Source organism: Dendrobates tinctorius, unplaced genomic scaffold (genome assembly GCF_039654945.1).
Source record: "Dendrobates tinctorius isolate UK_male_01 unplaced genomic scaffold, ASM3965494v1 ptg000028l, whole genome shotgun sequence".
NCBI lineage: Eukaryota > Metazoa > Chordata > Amphibia > Anura > Dendrobatidae > Dendrobates > Dendrobates tinctorius.
In genome coordinates this window covers 71,977,126-72,000,830 of record NW_027361696.1, presented here as the reverse complement: position 1 = coordinate 72,000,830, position 23,705 = coordinate 71,977,126, and the positions used below count along the sequence as shown (strand labels likewise).

The window sequence follows — 23,705 nt, the reverse complement described above, 5'->3', positions numbered from 1 at the left end:
GAATCACATTTATATACAACACAGCACAGAAAAAATGCAATAGATAAGACAAGTGATGGGCGAAGCAGAACTATCTTTGTGGGAGACGGAGAAACATAAATATTGGACCAGTTCATAGATAAGGAGTCTGGATGTTTTATTGTCCTCTGATTGGGGTCTCCTAATGTGTCGTGATGGCCCCACAAGGTCTTAGGAGCAAATTCCTTAATTGATGTAAAAAGACATAAATCCATGCGACACATTCATTCCAGCATTGAAAGTGTCAGAGGTCATAATGAGCTTGAACTCCCAGACTCTTCTCTCTCTCTCTCTCTCTCTGGGATATGAAGTTACTTTTCAATACCAGTAACTTCAACACCATGGATATGAAGTTACTGGTATTGAAAACAGGAAAGATGTATATCTTTGTACCATGTTAGCCAGCAGATAGAAAAATATTTAGAATTGAGAGTCCTCAGTGGTTGATACCTTTTAATGGCTAACTGAAAAGATGGTAACACATTGCAAGCTTTCGAGGCTACTCAGGTCTCTTCATCAGGCGTAGACTAATACAAAATCTGAAGAGTCACATATTTATGCACAATACACCACAGAAAAAATGTAATAGATGAGACAAGTGACGTGAAGCAGAATTATGATTATGGGAGAGGGAGAAACATAAATATTGGACCAGTTCATAGATAAGGAGTCCGGATGTTTTATTGTCCTCTGAAAGGGGTCTCCTAATGTGTTGTGATGCCCCCACAAGGTCTTAGGAGCAAATTCCTTAATTGATGTAAAAAGACATAAATCCATGCAACGCATTCATTCCAGCATTGAGAGTGTCAAAGGTCATCATAAATTTATACTCCCAGACTCTTCTCTCTCTCTCTGACATGTGAAGTTACCTTTCAATACCAGTAATTTCATATCCCTGGTGTTGTGGTCCATCATACAAAAATGTTTTGCCAGAGGTAGATCCATTCTTTTTTCTCATTGTGTGACGATGAGCATTCATCCTTGTTCTAAGCTTTTGCCGTGTCTCCCCCACATACAGACCCCCAGTTAGCCATTAAAAGGTATCAACCACTGAGGACTCTCAATTCTGAATATTTGAATATTTTGGTATTGAAAAGTAACTTCACATCCCAGAGAGAGAGAAGACTCTGGGAGTTCAAGCTCATGATGACCTTTGACACTTTCAATGCTGGAATGAATGTGTCGCATGGATTTATGTCTTTTTACATCAATTAAGGAATTTGCTCCTTAGGGCCTCGTCACACATAGCGATCTCGCTAGTGAGATCGCTGCTGAGTCACAAGTTTTGTGACACAACAGCGATCTCACTATTGAGATTGCTGTGTGTGACAGCGATCAGCGACCGGCCCCCCTGCCGGTATCGCTGATCGTTCTTGGAAAGCCCTGGACATTTCTTTGGTTGCTGGTCTCCCGCTGGCCAGCACGCATCGCTGCGGGAGACCAGCGATCAGCTGGTAACTAACGTACACATTGGGTATCTAAGGGATGTGCGTCCCTTAGATACCCGATGTGTACCATACTTACCAGCGAGTTACAGGTGCCACCGCTACAAGCTCGGGACCAAGAAGCAGCAGGACGCCGCCCGCGGAGAGGCCGGGGATACAGGCGCGCCCTCTGCTGGTGGAGGACTGGAACAGCAGGCGCATGTATCAGCGGAGCAGTGGGGAGATTCTCCCAGTGTCCTGCGCCAGTCACTCATCCTGATCCCGGCTGCACATCAGCTCCCACCGCCGTCACACACTTGTTCGCTGCTCCCGGGCTCGCTCCTCACCTTTGTCGGCCAGGTAATCCCTGAGGCGCTCTCTATTTCCCGGGCTTTCTTTTCGCAGGAGACCAGCGATCAGCTGGTAACTAACGTACACATCGGGTATCTAAGGGACGTGCGTCCCTTAGATACCCGATGTGTACGTTAGTTACCAGCTGCCTGCATCAGCGCGCTGGTAACTAACGAACACAGCGACGCCGCTCGTGCTGATCGCTGGTGAAGCTGCCTGTTTGACAGCTCACCAGCGATTATGTAGCGATTCACCAGCAATCCTGACACGTTGATATCGTTGTCTGGATCGCTGGTGAGTCGCTGTGTGTGACGGGGCCTTAAGACCTTGTGGGGGCATCACAACACATTAGGAGACCCCAATCAGAGGACAATAAAACATCCACACTCCTTATCTATGAACTGGTCCAATATTTGTTTCTCCCTCTCCCACAATGATAGTTCTGCTTCACATCACTTGTCTTATCTATTGCGTTATTTCTGTGCTGTCTTGTGTATAAATGTGATTCTTCAGATTTTGTATTAGTCTAGCCTGATGAAGAGACCTGCATAGTCTGGAAAGCTTGCAATGTGTTACCATCTTTTCAGTTAGCCATTAAAAGGTATCAACCACTGAAGACTCTCAATTCTGAATATTTTTCTATCTACTGGCTAACACGGTACAAAGATATATATATCTGTCCTATTCTGTGTAAAACACTTTTCAGAAGTTTCATTAAATACACTGATTCAACAAAATCCACCTTTCACAATAGGAGCGGTCCCAGTTTACTCCTTCATTTCTATATACAGTAGATAACACAGGATCCACCATTCACAATAGGTGATGTACAGGAGGGGGAGGAGGTGAGCTGTGACAATGACTGATAACACCTCTATTTACAGTAGATGCCTAGAAAATCTCTCCTGTGTAGCCCAATGAGTCAGTCTGTCATTCTCACTTCCTGTTCAAAATAGGAAGTATGAGTCTAGTATTGGGCTTAGTGGCCAATTTGAAAATTGCAAGATTCTTTATTTTATCGTATTTTCTTTTAATACACATTGTATTATGGAAAAAAAGTTTTGTTTTTTACATAAATCCTGACTTAATGTTTAAGTCCTTTTCTCAAAACACGTTCCTTTAAAATGTCCTTGTTGGTGTGTGGTGGTTACTAGTGTGAGATGAGTTAGTGCTCTACAAAGGTGAAGGTTTAAGATATCGGATACAAGCATAATGTCCCAAAAGAGTGAAATGAATTAAACACGCTTTATTTTTTTAAAATAAGAAAAAAACTTAACCATTTACATCACTTTCAATATTAACATCCTTTTAAAAATACAAGTATATACATAAAACCGCCACTCGAAAGGGATGAGATGAGGTCCTTCGTAGTCTCTTCCGCTCTCTCGTATATTCTATATACAATGTGTGTGACTTTGGTTCTCTATATATGACATTAGTACCATTTGAGTATAATGCTATTATGCCCTAAAATGAACTGCTCTCGCTTTGAACAGAATTACTGTTACATCAAACATGTCTGTGTATTATTTATTATTTTACATCATGATCTTGTATAGAAAAAAAAAAAACGATGGCTGAAACGTCTGGACCTAGAATGTTCAAGGTTGTGGATATATTTCTATTAATTGACTCCGTAAGGTAATCAGTAATGAGGATCCTATAGTTGCCGAAGATGATTTTACTTAGTCGTTGGATCCTAGTGTCGTACGTTGCCCCATTGTTTCCGCCACTACTTAGAACAAGGTATCGGGTTGTATGAAATTTTCTCTTTAAGGCTGTGTGCACACGATGCAGAATTCCTGCGGATCCGCAGCGGATTTTACAAAGCAGAAACGCTGCAGATCCGCAGTGTGATTTACAGTACACTGTAAATCAATTAAAAAAAAACCTGCTGTGCAGACGCTGCGGATTTTTCCGCGCAGTTTTCCTGCGGTACAAAATCAGCAGCATGTTACTTCTTTTGTGTGGTTTTCCACCTCCCCAGTCTCCAAAACCACAAGAAAACCGCATTAAAAATGGAAGAAATCTGCAGGAAAAATGCAGGTCATTTGACCTGCGGATTTCTTCAATTCTGCGTGGAAAAATCCGCAGGGCCAAAAAGTATGTGTGCACTCAGCCTAAAGGGAATGTGGCAGCAGATTTTTTTGCTATTTAATCTGAGAGCAGCATCTTATAGCGGTAGATTCCTGGATTCCAGTAATGTGTCCATTATTAGGCTGCTTTTTGTAGTTTTAATAGAATCACTTTTTTATTAGCAAGAGATTATGACTAGAGGACTAGTTGTCTCATGCCATGTAGTCCTCCTGCTCTGTGTAACCTCACCCTCACCACTGATTGGCTCCTTATGTACAGTATACACAGAAAGCTACCAATCAGTGCTGTGTGTGGAGTTATACAGAGTTCAGACAAGCGGATGATCTGCAGTAGAGGAAACAGTGATTTTATCAAAACTGCACCTACTTTTTAATAAGTGATACATTGCTGGAATCAGGACCTCTGCCCTTATGACATGTTGCTCTTTTGATGAGGTAGCAAAAACTCAGTGACAGATTCCCTTTAAAGGTTGTTCAGTTCCTCTCGTTTCAGCATTAAAAGAGACTGAGATAATAGTTTGAAGCATGTGTACTATTAGGGCACATGATACCTGCCCGGGTGGCTGATGGTCTGTCTAAAGGAGTGGACAATTAGTAGAGCTAAAGGATAGATTATATATATATATATATATATATATATATATATATATATATATATATATATAGCAGTGCTGGTGCTTGAACCTCACTAGAATCATAGAAGATCACAAGTCTCTTAAATGTATTTTTAACCTATCCAATATGGAAGAAAAGAAACGGACAAAAAAAATGGAAATGCGAGGGTAAAAGATTTTTAGAAGAAATCTAATGCTCTTACCAGAAGATAACATTAAGAGGAAAGGAAAAAAATATCAAAGCCCACAAATGCTCTTATAGTAGAGGTTCTCTTGGTGTTTTTAGACCTTGAAAAGGAGAGCAGTATTTTATTAAAGGAAGATCACGCAAAGTCCACTTATGTCAGGATTAGGCCTGGAAGTGGGCACAAGCTCTTCAGGCACTATTGGTGGTGATAATCTGGTTTTAAGGAACATTGTTACGTTTCATCATTCAGTTGATGGAAAATAACCTTTTTTCCCCAAAATTAAGTCTTTGTACATTCCTCTGTCATGCCAGTCGTGAAGAATGTCAGGCCTTACTACTTCCCTTTTAGTTCATTTACAGTGATATTCAATGAAGATGTTGATGACAGTCATATATATACCTGCCAGTGTGATGTCCACCAATCTCCATTAAAATAAGAAAACAAAAAGTTTATAAAAGTTGACAAGTCAAAAGATGATGGTTGGCTTACAAGAGAGGGTGCATGGTAGACTCTATTTTCCTTTCGCTCAGTAATACGCTATCAAACTGATATGTCAGCTTCTTCTTCACCTTCCTGATCTCGCCAGTCTTGCCATAGTTGCGTAGAGCACGCGCCATCTTCTGGTAGGTCATCTTCTTGCGGTTTCCCTTTTGTTGCCCCCATCTGTGAGCAAGCAGCTCTTTGTGCTTTGAGGAAAATTGAAAGGTCCCTCTCTCCCGGTCCAGCCACCAAATGCAATCTCTCATGTCGCCATTCTGGAGGAGCTCTAGGAGAAACTTGTACAGTCGAACCTTCTTACGAACGCCTTAAAGAAAAATTAGATTATAGTGGTTAGAGTTACACAAGTCCTAAGCTACTATCAAGGGTTGGACAACAAAATGATGACGAGCAAATCCTACACTAGGGACTTTCAGCTGTGCTTTATGGTAGCCATATATTATTTTGATTCATGTGTATGTCACCAGGGTCATCAGTCTTACTTGATTTATAGACAGTCATATAACGATTATCGTTTATTAGTATTTAGACTGGATGGAGCACATACTGTCACTGACTAATGCGCCTCTGATAAGGGATAGCATGCAATCTGTTTTTTTTTTTTTGTACCCTACAACGCCAAGAAACTGTCATTCATTGATGAAAGAGGTTAACGAGCCCTGTGCATGACCTTCAGGAGGTCATTAATTTCCATTTTGGTCATCCTTTAGCAATACTACTATTTAATATGCGTGAGCTTCCTGTAAACTACTAGAGTACCCGGAGCTTCTTGATATCCCTTGAGTCTCCTTGTAGATCGTTTCTTGATAACATGACAAGATCTACCTATTTTGTTTTAAAAGGGTTTCACGGCAACGATGAGTGAATGAGCTGGTATAAGGTTATCTAATCATGTTGGGGTGCTCGAAAAATAGGTTTCATTCCCGCGGATGTTTGACAGCCGCAACACATGTAGGGATTACCTAACAAACAGGTCAAGGTTATGAAGGAAATGGGTGACTAATACCAAGACAGGTTATCAACCTTGGGGTTAGTCAGATTGGAAAAAAACGAAAAGAATGTTTAGGTGCCATCTTATTAGAATGTATAAATAGACCATACAGAGAGCTTTCTAATGATCTTTTTACACCTATGCCTGCTATGGTGATAAGGGGGCATTCTCGACATATAGAAGAAAGAAGGATGAATCATCACAGACGTGGATTCTTTACTGTAAGAGCAGTGACATTATGAAACAGTCTTCCACGTGATGGTGTAATGGTTGATTCACTACAAAAGTTCAAGAAGGGCTAGATGTATTTCTTGATAAATATGATATTACAGGATCTGAGTACTAGATTCTGTGATGGACGTTAATCCAGGGAACTAGTCTGATTGTTGTATGTGGAATTGGGAAGGAATTTTTTCCCTTAATATGGGACAATTAGCATTGGTGTCTGGATCGAACAGGTTGGGCTTTAGGCCAGAATCAGACTTGCGAGAAACTCGCACGGCAATACCCGACACTGCCACCGGCACTCGGGACCAGAGCGTTCAACTGCATAGAAATACATGTAGCTGAACGCTCTGATCCGAGGGCCGGGCAATGACTTGCGAGTTTCTCGCAAGTCTGACACCGGCCTTAAGCTTCGGTCTACCTTCATCTTTGAAGAAGTGGCTACATGTCATGAATTCTCTGCATTTACCTACAGCTGAATGAGTGCCATCTAAACTCGTGATCGTTCTATCCACCCAGTGTCAGCAGCGATAACAAGGCACATGGCACCTATGAGCAGGTTCAGATACTGGAAATATATATAAATATATATATTTTTTTTTTAGACTGAAACTAGTCTCAAAATATAAGACGCCTACCAAGTTTCCTTATCTTTAAGTGTAACCCTTTTCCTCTTAAATGGGTTGTACAGATTAAGAAGAATGCCAGCTTTCTTCCAGAAACCGTGCCAACACATGTCCTCAGATTGGGTCTTGCAGTTCAGCTCCTGTAAGTAAATCTGTCTGGGCTACAATACCGAACATAAACTGTAGACTAGTGTGACACTGTTTTTGAAAGAAAGCGGCCACGGTTTTTTTTTTTTTTTTTTGATCCTACAAAATCCATTTAATCTGCGAGAAGGTATAACACACAACCCTTTTGGTAGATATATATACACCGTTTGTGAGAAACATTCTGCTATATTTAAAATATGACAAATCTTCACATACCTGGTTCACAACACCCTCCACAGCCAGAAGGCGAATCCCCGCTAGAATCGCTGTCTGACACCTCTAGATTTGGATCTGCAAATTCATCTTCTTCAGAGAGTGAAGGACTCCGGAGATTGCACGGTAACGTATAGGTCTGAGGATATGGATTAAACGGCTGTAGAAAGAAACATTCCACCATTAATACCACTGAGGAGTATTAATACTGCAGCCGGGCTTAAGCAGGGGCTTTATTGAATGATGACTATTCATACCACAGTTGGGCTTAGGCAGGGGGATTATTGAAATGACACATGGACCACTATTCATGAAGGTTTTCTATATTAAAGTGAGAAGAAGTAGAATTCACCACTCTGATCCTACACCAGCTTTTACTAATTTGTTTGTGTCTACCCTTGCAAAAAAAAGCCAAATTTTGCTACACCAAGTTTCAGACATTTTGCTACACAAAGTTTCAGACATTTTTCATTTCTGCGGTTTATTTGGGGAAAAAAAGTGGTGTTACATAAAATGTGGCTATGTAACCAAATTTAGGAGTAAAAAGTGGCACAAATTAAGCCAACATTTTTTTGTAAAATTTAGAGAATAAGTTAATAAAGATGCGCCAAATTTGTTACCCAGCATGAACCACTTGTATATAAAGCCAGTTCTAGACTAGACAAGTCTGACAATGGTGTAAATTTACAAGATAAAAATACTCGGACGAGCCAAGAGTTAACAGGAAGAGAGGAGAAAGCCGCTGGTTATCGCCACTGAAATTACGACGATCCAATTCTTCTCATTGACTTAGAACGCCGGATTGTGTACCGAAACGCGTTTCATTGTGCTTCAAATGTTTCTGGAATTAATGTTTAATGACCAAATAAAGTTGTAGTTTTTTTTATCAGAAGCTGGAACTTTTCTCTCTTTTTGCATCTATCAACGTTTTGTCAGAACATGGTTTCCTGCGTACTGGACTTTAAATATTTATGGTGAACTGGCTTTTTTCCACTTTCGCATTTTTTTTATTATTCTCGTCTCCCCTGACAAGTATGAGGAAGCCCCCATCTACATCAGATGGTCGTCCAGTCTCATCAAAATTGCCGGGTTAAGGCTGTGCGCCATGACGTTTTTGCAGCGGAATCTTACTAAGTCTCAAAATCTTGAGTTTCTGCACTGAAAACTCAGCAAAAAGACTCACTGTGCACATAGCCTTTTGGAACCTTACCTCAGCACTGTATGATTCCTCAGGCATGGGACATTGGGTCAGACAAGGAGAAGTCCCGGTAAGGTCCTGGTAGTAATGGGGATAATTTCCCTGCAAGTCGGAGGGACCTTGAACATTTTGGAGTGGTGTTAGCTGGCTATTCTCGTACTCCTCATAACAGACATCATGTGGATCCATCAAGTTCCAAAGAAAGTCTAAAATCCAAAAAACAAGACATCAACCCATTACAAATCAAGAGGAAGGAATTAATGAAAAAGAATACCGCTCAATCACCAAACTAGAGCAAGAAGACCTGACACACACTTGCGTTGTGACTCTGGTTTCGGTCGCATGCAATAAATGCAAAATATCTTGGAGAACCAACCACAGATCTTCTGTGGATGTTGTTTGTGCAAATTCTTTTGATGTTGAAATTGGGGCTCTACGCTTGCACAAAGTCAGGATTTTGGGAGGTGTGCAACCAATTATGCCAAACAGAAGGAAATGATCATCAGTTTAATATGTAGGTTGAAGCACAGTCGTTGACTGAAACAGCTGTGTCAATGTTGAGAACGGTACAAGGAAAGTTAGTGCAGCAGATGAGAGTCACATCGTGTTTGCTTTCTTTCGAAACTGGAAGATGTCCATAAGTGCCATCAACCTAGAACTGGCAGCAACCAGTGGAACTCGGCTAAACCTATCTACTGTTCGGTAGCTGTCTTCATGGAAAAATTCCTTGAAAGTTTGGGGTGGCATTTCAACAAATGGTGTTGGGTTTATGGTCAGGATTTATGGTGTTTTCAAGGCTAAGAAATACAGGCAGATATCTATCCATCAATCAATACCATCAAGTAGGTGGCTAATTGTCTCCAAATATATTCTGCATCGGGGTAACAACCCCAAACATCCAATGTAAAAAAAAAACGAATAAGGATTCCTGGAAGTGGTCCCACCGATCCCTGATCTCAACATCATCCAGTCTGTGTAAAATTGCACAGGTGACATCCATAGAAGATCTGCGGTTAGTTCTCCCAGATGTTTGGAATAACCTCCCTATCGAGTTCCTTCAAAACCTGTGTAAAACTGTACCTAAAAGAAGAATTGATGCTTTTTTGAAGGCAAAGAGCAGTCACACCACATATTAATAATGTGATTTAAATTGTGTTTTTCAAAACATTCTTACTATTTAGGATTTTTTTTAATGCTTGGCTAAAATATTGAATATTTTAAGTATCACAATGTTAGGAGGGATGCCTTTTATGCAGCTTTTCTTGCATAAAAAGGCAGAGAAGAAATACAGTGGTCAACATAACATTTATACAAAACTGCACAATGTCTAATTTTCAGAACCAAATTGCCACCTATGATTCAAACCCAAATACTGAAGTGTTTCTGTGGTTAAGAGATCGTGATGACTGGAGGTCCAACTTCTGACATCCCTAATGATCCCCAAAATCGGGCTCTACACACCCTATACTGAATGATGAAGGTCAATCATGCACACTTCCTCTTCATTCATGGTCCATGGCACTGCCGAAGATGGCAGCCAGCTCCAGCACTGTCATGGAGAATCAATGGAGCAGAGTTTGACCTTCAGTGAATGTTCCAGAAGTCAGATTCCCAGTGATTAGAAAGTTATCACTTGGCCTATGCATAAGGGATTACGTCCATACTTGGTATAAACCCTGAGGGTTTGGGGGGAGTTTGCAACAAATTTTAAGGCATAAAAAGCTACTGTGAAAACCAGAACTAATTTTCTTCATACTGGTTTTGTGTAGGGGGGGGTATTTTTCTTTACATTTACAAGGCTGACATAACCAAATTATTAACATGATGTTTTTTTTTCAGCATGGAAAAAAGTAAGGGGAAAAACAGTGTCGTCGGCACTACTACAATAAAACCATACAGTGATGGAGATAATGAAGTCTGTAATGTTAGTGATAGGGTTTATTAGAAGAGGGGGCACAGAGCTTCTTTTGTTAGGAAACTGTCAAGGAACTGCCAGCTCCCGCTTTCCATACAACAGTCTTGCAAATTTCCTAGAGGATTATTTGCATGCCACCTCCAGCCCTAACAAGGTCTTTGTATTATATGCCCTATGCAGGAGAAAAGCTCTGTGGCCTAAGGATGGGAGATCAGTATCTGGCAGGGAGGATATGGCGGAGAAGGGACCACATTACCATTAACCCCCTACATCCAGCTCTGGGGATGGGAGATCAGTATCTGGCAGGGAGGATATGGCGGAGAAGGGACCACATTACCATTAACCCCCTACATCCAGCTCTGGGGATGGGAGATCAGTATCTGGCAGGGAGGATATGGCGGAGAAGGGACCACATTACCATTAACCCCCTACATCCAGCTCTGGGGATGGGAGATCAGTATCTGGCAGGGAGGATATGGCGGAGAAGGGACCCCATTACAATTAACCCCCTACTTCCAGCTCTGGGGATGGGAGATCAGTATCTGGCAGGGAGGATATGGCGGAGAAGGGACCCCATTACCAGTAACCCCCTACTTCCAGCTCTGGGGATGGGAGATCAGTATCTGGCAGGGAGGATATGGCGGAGAAGGGACCACATTACCAGTAACCCCCTACTTCCAGCTCTGGGGATGGGAGATCAGTATCTGGCAGGGAGGATATGGCGGAGAAGGGACCCCATTACAATTAACCCCCTACTTCCAACTCTGGAGATGGGAGGTCAGTATCTGGCAGGGAGGATATGGCGGAGAAGGGACCCCATTACCATTAACCCACTACTTCCAGCTCTGGGGATGGGAGATCAGTATCTGGCAGGGAGGATAAGGCAGAGAAGGGACCCCATTACAATTAACCCCCTAATTCCAGGTCTGGGGATGGGAGATCAGTATCTGGTAGGGAGGATATGGCGGAGAAGGGACCCCATTACAATTAACCCACTACTTCCAGCTCTGGGGATGGGAGATCAGTATCTGGCAGGGAGGATATGGCGGAGAAGGGACCCCATTACCATTAACCCACTACTTCCAGCTCTGGGGATGGGAGATCAGTATCTGGCAGGGAGGATAAGGCAGAGAAGGGACCCCATTACAATTAACCCCCTAATTCCAGGTCTGGGGATGGGAGATCAGTATCTGGTAGGGAGGATATGGCGGAGAAGGGACCCCATTACAATTAACCCACTACTTCCAGCTCTGGGGATGGGAGATCAGTATCTGGCAGGGAGGATATGGCGGAGAAGGGACCCCATTACCATTAACCCCCTACTTCCAGGTCTGGGGTGAGAGATCAGTATCTGGCAGGGAGGATAAGGCAGAGAAGGGACCCCATTACAATTAACCCCCTAATTCCAGGTCTGGGGATGGGAGATCAGTATCTGGTAGGGAGGATATGGCGGAGAAGGGACCCCATTACAATTAACCCACTACTTCCAGGTCTGGAGTGAGAGATCAGTATCTGGCAGGGAGGATATGGTGGAGAAGGGACCCCATTACAATTAACCCCCTACTTCCAGCTCTGGGGATGGGAGATCAGTATCTGGCAGGGAGGATATGGCGGAGAAGGGACCCCATTACAATTAACCCCCTACTTCCAGGTCTGGGGTGAGAGATCAGTATCTGGCAGGGAGGATAAGGCACAGAAGGGACCCCATTACAATTAACCCCCTAATTCCAGGTCTGGGGATGGGAGATCAGTATCTGGTAGGGAGGATATGGCGGAGAAGGGACCCCATTACAATTAACCCACTACTTCCAGCTCTGGGGATGGGAGATCAGTATCTGGCAGGGAGGATATGGTGGAGAAGGGACCCCATTACCATTAGCCCCCTACTTCCAGGTCTGTGGTGAGAGATCAGTATCTGGCAGGAAGGATATGGCGGAGAAGGGACCCCATTACCATTAACCCCCTACTTCCAGGTCTGGAGTGAGAGATCAGTATCTGGCAGGGAGGATATGGTGGAGAAGGGACCCCATTACAATTAACCCCCTACTTCCAGCTCTGGGGATGGGAGATCAGTATCTGGCAGGGAGGATATGGCGGAGAAGGGACCCCATTACAATTAACCCCCTAATTCCAGGTCTGGGGATGGGAGATCAGTATCTGGCAGGGAGGATATGGCGGAGAAGGGACCCCATTACAATTAACCCATTACTTCCAGCTCTGGGGATGGGAGATCAGTATCTGGCAGGAAGGATATGGCGGAGAAGGGACCCCATTACAATTAACCCCCTACTTCCAGGTCTGGGGTGAGAGATCAGTATCTGGCAGGGAGGATATGGTGGAGAAGGGACCCCATAACCATTAGCCCCCTACTTCCAGGTCTGTGGTGAGAGATCAGTATCTGGCAGGAAGGATATGGCGGAGAAGGGACCTCATTACCATTAACCCCCTACTTCCAGGTCTGGAGTGAGATCAGTATCTGGCAGGGAGGATATGGTGGAGAAGGGACCACATTACCATTAACCCCCTACTTCCAGCTCTGGGGATGGGAAATCAGTGTCTGGCAGGGAGGATATGGCGGAGAAGGGACCCCATTACCATTAACCCCCTACTTCCAGGTCTGTGGTGAGAGATCAGTATCTGGCAGGAAGGATATGGCGGAGAAGGGACCCCATTACAATTAACCCCCTACTTCCAGGTCTGGGGTGAGAGATCAGTATCTGGCAAGGAGGATATGGTGGAGAAGGGACCCCATTACCATTAACCCCCTACTTCCAGGTCTGGAGTGAGAGATCAGTATCTGGCAGGGAGGATATGGTGGAGAAGGGACCCCATTACAATTAACCCCCTACTTCCAGGTCTAGGGATGTATCATGTCACCTATCCTAGTACAGGAAAATGTTGTGTTTTTAGTTTGCCACTAACCACCTTTTCTGTAATGGTTCTATTCAAAGGCAGCAATTTTTTTTTTATATATGCATTTATATATGTTTTTTTAATGGAAACAGGGACCTTGTGAGTGGTGCTCTTTAAGACGCCTGCTGCGGTCTGATGAGTAATGGTCACATGTAATTAGGAGATTTCCCTGTCTTGTTTCATTATTATTTTTTTTTCTTTTTTGTAATCAGACTCGTCATATACCGCAACTGTTAAGCTCAGAGAGACATTCCTAACGTTGTGACGAGTCAATCATCGTAATTACCCCTTAATGACCGCCAATACGTCTTTTTACTGACCTGAGATATAAGAGAATAGCATACCCCTGATCAGTGACAATCCTGTAGCTATCAGCTATACACTATAGCTGATAACTTGCTGTATCAACCACGATCAGCTGTGGCATCGTCCATATCTGTTTAACCCCTTGGATGCTGCTGTCAAAAGTGACTACATTATATAAATGGTTAACAGTATGAGGCTCCCTCTTTAACTCCATCAGCACTCTGAAATCATGACTGTGTGGTCCTGATGTTTGCCGTGGCAATTCAAGGCCAAATAGCGGCCTTAGAGTTTGCCGGCTATAGCGGCATGTTCAGAAGATAGGGACATTTAGGTAGTAAAAATATACTTTTTCATTCCTGTCATGTCACTTTGCACTGATTCCTGAAAATCACCTCAAGGGTTAATAAACTAACTGACAGCAGTTTTCAATATGTGGATGGATGCAGTTTTTAGAATGGTATCACTTTTGGGGGGTTTTCCAATATATACGACCCCCAAAGTCACTTCAAACCAGGATAAGTCCCTAAAAAAAAATTTGGTAAATTTCCTTGAAAAAATACTGCTACATGTTTAACCTCCTAAAATGCTAACAAAATAAAACGTTTTACAAATGGTGCTGATGTAAAGCAGATAAGAGGGAAATGTTATTTATTAATGTTTATCTGTGGTATGACTATCTGGATTAAAGGGATGGTTATTAAAAGTTTGAAAATTGCCTTTTTTTTACATTTTTGTCAAATTTGTGATATTTTTTTTATAAATAAACACAAAACATATCAACCTTATTTTACCATTATCATACATTATAATGTGCCACAAAAAATACAAGCTCAAAATCACTGGGATTTGTTGAAACGTTCCAGAGTTATTACCACATAAAGTGACACTGGTCCGATTTAAAAAATGTGGCCCTGTCACTAAGGGGTTAATTAAGGACACAGTCATCTGACTGCAATTCACGGACTGGCTGGCGGCTCTCCCGCCCCAAGTGCATGAAGGCTTCATATATTTTTATATGTCCGAGCATTGCGGGCAGATCTCGGTCTGATTTATACGATCATCTGACTGCACTTTGCACATATATCCATAATTTACACAGACCAAGGTTGAATTCAGACGTCCATGTATCACGGTTCAGATTAGGCTCCAGTCTCCTGCTCTGAACTGGACAGCCTTGTATATGATTCGATCAGGTTTAGGACATGGTTCAGGCATCTGTTCACGATACACAGAAAGTCTAAAATCGGGAGGGTTACAAACAGCACATGCATAGCTAGCTCTACCCATTTACACTCATGCCTAGAAACGCTCGCTTCACGATAATCTTGCAGTCCAAATGGGCTGCCAATTATCAGACAAAAGAGTAAAATGAACGATCTTTCATGCTGAGATAGTTTCACCAGACGAAACAGGACCTGTGCTGCAGAGAACAATGGCTGTCTATGTGCACTGAACGATAGATCATTCAGAGCATCTGAAACGGGGTCAGCCTGTTTAGGCTATGAAACAACAGTCGACCGACAAGCGTGTTGATCAGTCGGCGGTCATTAACGAAGCACATTGTGCAGTGTAACTGGACTCTTAGGCCTCTTTCACACTTGAGTTGTTTGACGTCAGTCAAAATCCGCCGTTTTGAGAAAAAAACGGATCAGCCATTTTTTTGGGCGGAATCCGTTTTTTTTCCCATAGACTTACATTACTGACGGATTGTGACGGACGGTCATCCGTTGCATCCGTTTTTTGACGGATCCATCATAATTTTGGCGTTCGCTGTCTGGAGTGGGCGGACAATGAATTGTTTTTTGCCTGCGTTGAAATGGCGGATAGCAACGGATCCGTCGCTGTCCGCCATGTGCTATAATGGACGCCTATGGACGACGGATCCGTTGCAAACCGTTAATTGACGGAATCTTCCAACAGATTCCGCTTTTTTATACTGAGCATGCCCGGAAGAGCTTGCATTCATGTAATTTAACCCCAAAAGCCGTTCTGGCACCGAAAAAAAAATCAATTTCTCTCTTCCTCTCCCTCTTTCCCTCTCTCCTTTTCCAGAGTCCTGTTGCTTAAATTTCATACATTGGTGGCTGCAGAGGATCCGTCCAAAAAACGGATCGGGTGCATCCGTTTATTGCACAGCGGAATCGGATCCGTTTTTTCACTCTGACGGTTTGCAACTGACATAAAAAAACTGAAGTGTGAAAGAGGCCTTAGGGTACCGTTACACTTAGCGATGCACCAGCGATCCCGACAACGATATGGTTCGCTGATGCATCGCTAAGTGGTCGCTAGTGAGCTGCCACACAGGCAGATCTCACCAGCGACATCGCAGGGGTCGGGGGTCGCTACTTACCTGTCAGACGCGGCGATCCTGACGTCCTCCCGCCCACGCGTGGATCGTCGGCGCCACAGGAAGCCCAGCAGGAAGCTGACGACGAGAAATGGCCCAGGACGTTCTCGCGCAATCAGCGATAATCAGCGGGGAGCCGGTCGCTGGTAAGTATCAGACATAGCGATATCGCTAGCAATATCGCTATAACGTCACAAAACCAGTGACGTTATAGCGATAATGCTAGCGATATCGCTATGTGTAACGGGCCCTTGAGTCGTCAATTTCAGACCCTTATATCTCATCGGGGATCAAATGACCATTCTCTCGGTAGGCGGAGATCTCAGGCCACCATCTATCATACATTTATGGCAAATCCAGTAGATACACAGCCGTCCATTGTTTGCACTTCGGATATCTTCCTCATTTTACTATCAAATAGTCGTGATATTAATACCCAAAGTATCATGTGTAGTAATGGAGGAGGATGGAGGGAGGGATGGGTACTTTACCTATGTGAGGCTCAGGCTCAATGGTCTGTGGTAAGTTGCCGGGATGTTTGAAGTTGTCCAAGTCTGGAAACATTGTATCAGGATATTGAGGAAAAGCGTGCATGCCCTGCAAGCAGAAGAGGCTCGTTATAAGGTTATAATATGCCTTGGTCATATAGGACTTGTAGTTCTTGCCACTGGTTGGAGACCATTAGTTTATATTTTTACAAAAAAAAAAGCCCAGCTCATTATGATAGACCACTTTTACACAGACATCTGTTTATTTCAATACACTACATTTATAACGGAGCCGCAATTGTAATGGAAAATGACCAGCGGTGTCTTTCCCTTATAGTGTCTGTCATTCTTGGACAAAATGGAGGAAAAAGAATAGATTTCAGTTTCTCTTTATTTGTTTTCACCGTCCTCAATTTCAAGACTCTAACTAACACAAACAGGCTTCATTTATCAAAGCAGGCCTCGTTGTCCATGGCAACCAATCAGGGCTCAGCTTTCATTTCCTTAATGGCTCTGGAAAAATGAAAGTTGCGCTGTGATTGGTTGCTACGATTAACAAGGCCAATTGTGGTAAATAAAGTCTGATGTGCCAGGAAATTTAATCATTTTTATCCTGAAATATATGGAGGAACTGCCCTAAAAATTAGTAAGGGCATCATATGTTGGGGAAAGCAGAAGTTGGTAGTTGTGAGCAGTGGAGATGAAACTTGCCCATAGCAACCAATCAGATGACAGCTCTTTTTTTTTTTTTTTAAGACCCCTATGTAAAATTAAAAGCAGCAATCTCATTGGTTGATATAAGTAACTCCATGTATCCCGTCCATGCAGGCTGGTTATAGGGAGAAGGATTTAGGAAGTGGGACTATGTATAGGTCTATGGCGGATTAATAAGTGTAACACACAGCCGTGGCCATTACTAAAGACTATCCCAAAACATGGTGAAATAAAGATTTTTAAGCCCTTCACATTCATCTACTCGTGCAAGGAAATAGCTCAGTAGGGCGCATTGCTCATGCTCGTTCCCTGAAAGGCGCCTTCCATCTCTCAAGGCCCCATACACATTAAATGAAAATGGGTCACAGAACAGCCGTTTGTCAGTCAAACCAAAATACATCTCAGACCTCATCGGCCAATATTGGATTTTTAAGCCATTGATGCAATCAGTGCTGATCATCAGACAAGAAAAATCCACTAAGCCTGACTAAACAGAGACACAATAATAACTGGATCCGTCAACAGCAGCTTTCTGACGACGAGAAACAGTCCAGGACGTTCTCGCGCGATCAGTGATAGCCAGCGGGTCGTTGGTAAGTATCAGACACAGCGATATCGCTAGCAATATCGCTATAACGTCACAAGTTATAGCGATATTGCTAGCGATATCGCTTAGTGTGACAGTACCTTTAGTCAGTGTCTGCTCAGCATAATGGCAGCTGGAAACTATCAGCAAGCTGGGCTTGTAAACTGTATATGGGACATCACCTCAGTAGGGGGAAAACATGACCAGAGACTAAACAGAAACAACAATAACAGGATCTGTCAACAACAGTTTGTTGCCCAGTATAACAAAGCCTGGAAATGGTATATGGGATATCACCTCAGTAGGGGGAAAACATAATAAACTAATCAGAGACAATATTAACAGGATCCGTCAACAAAAGCTTGCTGTTAGTTTCCAGGCTCCATTCTCCTGGGCAGAGACTATCAGCAAGCTGGACCTGAAAATGGTATACGGGACATCAGGTCAGCAGGGGGAAAAAAGTAACAATAGACTAAACAGAGACAACAATAACAAGATCCATCAACAACAGCTTGTTGATAGTTTCCAGGTAGCAATATGCTACACAAGAAAATAATTATGCAAAGATGTAGTTTCTGATCTTTAAAAGTAAAGGAGCACTTTCACAAATCCATAGTTTGCCCCCTTTTTTTCTTTCCGCCGCAAATTACTAAAAACTATATACCAGACCCTTAATTTAGTTTATTGCTACTTCTATGTGGCTTTTCCCCATTTACACACATACACATATAAGTATATACATATAGGGATGACTTACCAAGCAACTAAAAGTACTGTCGATACTGTGGGAAAAAAGAAAAATACGAAAGTCATTTACAACGTTCAGAGCACGACACTGGGTACGAATACAAAACTTCCTAACAGTCGATTCATATCTTTATCACACTTCCTGAAATGGCGTTGACGAATAAGACACATGATAGAAGTGAGAATATATATATATGTATATATATATATATATATATATATATATATATATATACATACACACACACACACACACACATATATATATAAAATTGTTTTTAATATTTTATTTTTTTAACAATGTCTTTTTTTATTATTTTATTTATCTATTTTATTTTTTATACTACAGCCGGAAACAGTTGTAACAAATTTGCTATAATCCAGAGGCAAACTCCTTGCAATAGCAAGTGCTTTTCTGTCGCTTGATGGGAACTTCCTATGTGTGTAGTAAATTTACAGACCTAGCAGAGCTGAGTGGGTCATTGAAAGGGTTTTCCATCTGGATTGGCATCATAGAGAAGGAACCCTTGCTAGGATCAACCTTCTATGACCCAGACTCCAGAATCAGTTGGGATTTAAGTGAATAATATACTGAATCTTTTCCCTATAACCTGTATATCAATCCAGTCAGCTTCTCCTGAGATTAGAAGATCAGACTACATGATTAAAGTGATAGGTTCCCTTTAAGATTGTACATGTATATAATGGAAAGTAATGAGGACGTGACAATGCAATCAGAAACCATTTTGCATCATATTGTTGGTGGTTATCCATTAATTCAGAATATTTGATAATCTATCACCCATTAAGTCTAACTCGCATCAGTTTAAAAGCATCATTCTTTTTTTCTGTAATATCTAGAGATTTTCACATCTTTTTTTTTTAGGTATATTGACATCTGGAAGGCCTTTAGACTTTAAACGTCCAGGCGGTCCACACTTTACTCTGCATCGACGTTTTAAAACGTCAGTGCAGAGTAAGCAGCTTGCAGCAGTTGTGCAGTTGATGGGGAAAGGAGCTGGCTGTCAGACACAGACGGACTTCCCACATAGATTTATTACCGTGTCCGCCTTCTTGATCATGTGTATACATATTAGGATTGATAGTGCTTCCTCCTCAGGACCCAGTGGTCATGTGATCACTGGATATAGAGAGGCAGCAGGAGCTGCTGGATCCTGGAAGAGCCAGTCAGCTCTGCTATGCAGACAGGCGGCTGAATTTCCCCTGTAACTGGGGATAATATACCAGTCCCATAATGTAATTAATGTCCGTGAATTCGGCCTAAGGGAATGTGAGAATCTGTCGTTCTGGATTTGGATAAGGCTTGTTTTTTTTTTATGTTACCAGAACACGACTATTTTCCATCGTTCTCTGCTGAGGGATGTAGTTTAGTTTCCCCTTTTCTGAGAATAAAAAGCAATTACACAAGTTCTATATCTCACACATACGTCTCCCAAGCAGTGGACACCGTGATCAGCAACGCTCACACATCATATACACGTATAACACTGAAAGCCACAAAATAAAATTAGTGGCACAAGGAATGTATAGCAAAAAATATTACAATTTTATTCACAATGAAAACCATGTTACATAAAGAATGCCTCAAAAACTAGAGATCGCGAGCAGCTGGAGCAAACACACTGCTGAATAAATTAAAATAAATGCTAGGTGGTACATATAATAGCCAAACTACTCCTTTTATTGAAATAGCAACTAGTGCCTGAGATCCATATTAAGTCCAGTGCCAGTGCGGCATCTACTTATATCTAGGAACAGTGCCCGGACCCTAGGTTACATTGCCTCTAGTGTTTTACCTATAGAGCAGTGTATAGACGTTACAAATCGTGCATATAGGTCAGCAATACCTGAGTGTGTGTCCAAGCTGCCACTGCGACACACACTCCGGCATTGCTGACCTATATGCACTATACATTCCTTGTGCCATTAATTTTATTTTGTGGCATTCAGTGTTATTCAGATATTACGGAGTGTGACCCATGGTGTGTTTTGGGCTTTAAGGACTAATATGTATGAAATTATATACATGTGTGTAGATATTTGACGTTACTAGTCCTACAAGAAAGCGCTGCAGTTGCAAAAGGAAAGTCCAATACGTCGACAGAAGGGCTAGACCTGTGCGTCATTGGTGCCGCCTGCTGCTTCCCGGATCACGGCCTGCACACTTTTGTCGCCCACATTGGCGCTCATTCTGTGCATCTTACTGCCCCAAGGGAGAGAACTTTGCATAGCAGAGAAAGGGTGATACTATAAAAGGAACAGAAGTATAATTCTGTTTGCTGTAATCTAACACAATGACACTAAAAAAAAAAAAAAATCACCCCGCTTATGAATGTATCTAGATTTGGCACTTGCTCATGCTCGGTGCACTGGCAAAAATTATCATTCACCATCTTTATCCTCCAGAGAGATATATATATATATATATATATATACAGCAAGACTGCGACTAAAGTTGTATGAGCCTTTGACAGAAAAAGAAAAGCATAGCCCAAAGTGTAGTACACAGAAAATAATGTGGCAGTATGATTTCTAATTGCCAAGAGGTTCTGCAGGGGCCGGAATGTTCTCCAATTTGTAACAAACAGTTTTTATTTAAAGGGACATAGGCTGAGCCTGCAACAAGCAGATACTATAGTGGCCACTAGGGGGAGCTGGTGAAGATCTGATTCTGTGCAATTATACTTGACTGATCGCATAACTCGGGGAGGGTGGATGATGCTGGGGGGAATGTGCCCTGTGTGTCTGGTGCCAGCTCACAGACTATTTTGCCTGAGAAGGTTTATCTAGATACAACAAAGTAAATCTCTCAGTCATTTCCACCAGTAGCTTCTATATAAGTTTTGGTTAATTCCAAATATCTATACAGCTATCTATAAAAATGAAAGAAAATGAAGCAGCACCAGCCTGTACAATATATATATATATATATATATATATATATATATATGGTGCCAGACCCCAGGTTGTAACCAACAACCGAAATTAAATAAGGAATCCAGAAAAGCCCTGCCATGTTTTCAGGACTCATCCATCTATTTATTATCTATCACTCCATCCATTCATCCATCTCTCATCTATATCTTTATCCATCACTTCATCAATCTATCTCTCTCTTATCTATCTTCAATCTATCTCTCTTCATCTTCCATCTATTTCTCTATCTAGTATCTATCAATCTATTATCTATCTATCTAGTATCTATCTATTATCTATTTATTATCTATCATATATCTATTCTCTCTCAATCTGTTTATTTTTTTCCCATTGTTTTAATATCTAATTGCAACCCCAATATCTATGTAATATCTATGCGCCGATCCATCTCTCCCGAACATCTACTTCTTCCTAAAATGTAATCCGTTATGATGTAATAGACTTTAAGAAACGTTAAATGACGTGTTCCATCACATGGAGCAAGATTTCATCCAAATATATATTTTATTTGCCACCGTCCTATCTGGGCACCAAAACAGTTTCTCATTGTTTGAAGATCAATATTTTAGGAATGATTAATACTTAGCATATAACATCGGCATGTCAGCGACAGCTCGGACCGTGCAAAGTGCAATCAGAACAAGAAAGGAGAGGAACAAAAAAAACACAACAAGCTTCTGTAACATTATACATGACGGCATGTACATCACATAATATCCATGGCTCATCATCTAATGGTGCCCACTACCAGATAGCAGAACGCCTGCCGTATCCAGGACGGAGAATCAGCTCCAGGAATCCTCACTACTGAGGTAATGACATCTACAGATCACATCCATCTCAGAACTTCTATCTGTCTGTGCCAATATCTCCCCATATGTCCTCTATGTCTAATATACCCAATATCTACCCATCTCATATGTATATAGCTACAAAAGAAAAAAACACATGCACAACAGGTTTTACATCCAACTATTGACTATCACATATCTTTTATTTATCCATCTCATACCTATCTAATATATCTATTATCTATTTATCTATCTATCTCGCTATCTCTCTATCATCTATCTATTATCTCTCTATTATCTATCGCTCTATTATCTATCTATCTATCTATTTTCTATGTATCAATCTTAAAAAAAGGAAATATGTAAAAAAAAAAAATAGAAACGTTACAGAACATTTTGATTTGGCATCTACTGATCTCATATCCATCTGTCAGTCCATCTACCTCATGGAATATCTAGCTCAGGTCAATCTATAATATAATATCTATTAAATAAAAAACAAAACAAACCCCCTATAATATGTATTATAAGGTTGGAGAACTTGTATTTTTTACATAAATCTATTGATCGCATATCACCGTTTTGCTTATATCCATCTCATATCTACTTTCTGTAATAATACTTTGCAGGTAATTACTATCTAATATATATCTATCTAGGGGGAAAAATCATATATATATCTTTTTATAAATATTATATTTTTCCTATATATATATATATAAAAAAAAAATCTGTCTAGGGAAAAAATAATAATTACAATAACAGTCAACTCTGATGCATTAAAAAAATAAATTCAAACACCACGTACCGTAGTGAGTCTAGGGAGAGCATCTTTATGGCAGCACACTGAGGCTGCCGGTGGTAGTGATGCTTGCTGTAGAGAAGATTCTGTGTTTATGGCGCCCCTTCCAAACTCTAATATCACACCTGAGGCGTGCTTTTTAACTTTTTGTGCTTGAGGGAGGGACAAGTCCTTCAAGTCACAGGCGGAGCCATAGGTTTCACAATAGAGGAGATGCACATGTGCACAGAGGATGCCGTCATGTAAAGCCTCCACCAACAGGGGTGAAAGGATCCTACACCTGTCCCATCTGCCGGCAGTGCTACACTTTGACATTCCAGGGCTCTTGGCTATATATATATATACACACACATTTTTTTTCTATGAAAATTAAAAAAAAAAAATATATATATATATATTTAATATAAAAACCTATATATATATATTTGCTTGTGCATGTGTGCATATATATATAGTAATGTTCTGCATGATTAGCTATGGCTTAATGATAGACACTGTCATTAACCAGCCCATAGGTCTAATGTGTATGGGGGCCCCAGACAGATGCGG

General features: G+C 41.6%; 1 protein-coding gene across 1 annotated transcript; it reads right to left on the bottom strand.

The window, feature by feature from the left end:
- Nucleotides 1-3,019: 3,019 nt before the first annotated feature.
- LOC141085539 (transcription factor Spi-B-like) lies at nt 3,020-23,279 on the bottom strand. Its single transcript, XM_073570977.1, has 6 exons — nt 23,163-23,279; nt 18,616-18,640; nt 16,562-16,667; nt 8,602-8,795; nt 7,395-7,551; nt 3,020-5,496 (listed from the first exon to the last, which is right to left on the bottom strand). The coding sequence occupies exons 1-6, from the start codon at nt 23,183-23,185 to the stop codon at nt 5,177-5,179; spliced, it is 825 nt and encodes a 274-aa protein (XP_073427078.1). The 5' UTR covers nt 23,186-23,279; the 3' UTR covers nt 3,020-5,176.
- Between the last annotated feature and the right edge of the window lie 426 nt (nt 23,280-23,705).

Excerpts from the sequence above, each read along its gene's own strand:
- LOC141085539 (XM_073570977.1), bottom strand. The coding sequence starts at position 23,185 with ATGCTCTCCCTAGACTCACTACG. Across the intron at positions 16,668-18,615 it reads ACAGTACTTTTAGTTGCTTG|GGCATGCACGCTTTTCCTCA; the intron begins GTAAGTCATCCC and ends TTCTGCTTGCAG. Across the intron at positions 7,552-8,601 it reads AGGAATCATACAGTGCTGAG|CCGTTTAATCCATATCCTCA; the intron begins GTAAGGTTCCAA and ends TTCTTTCTACAG.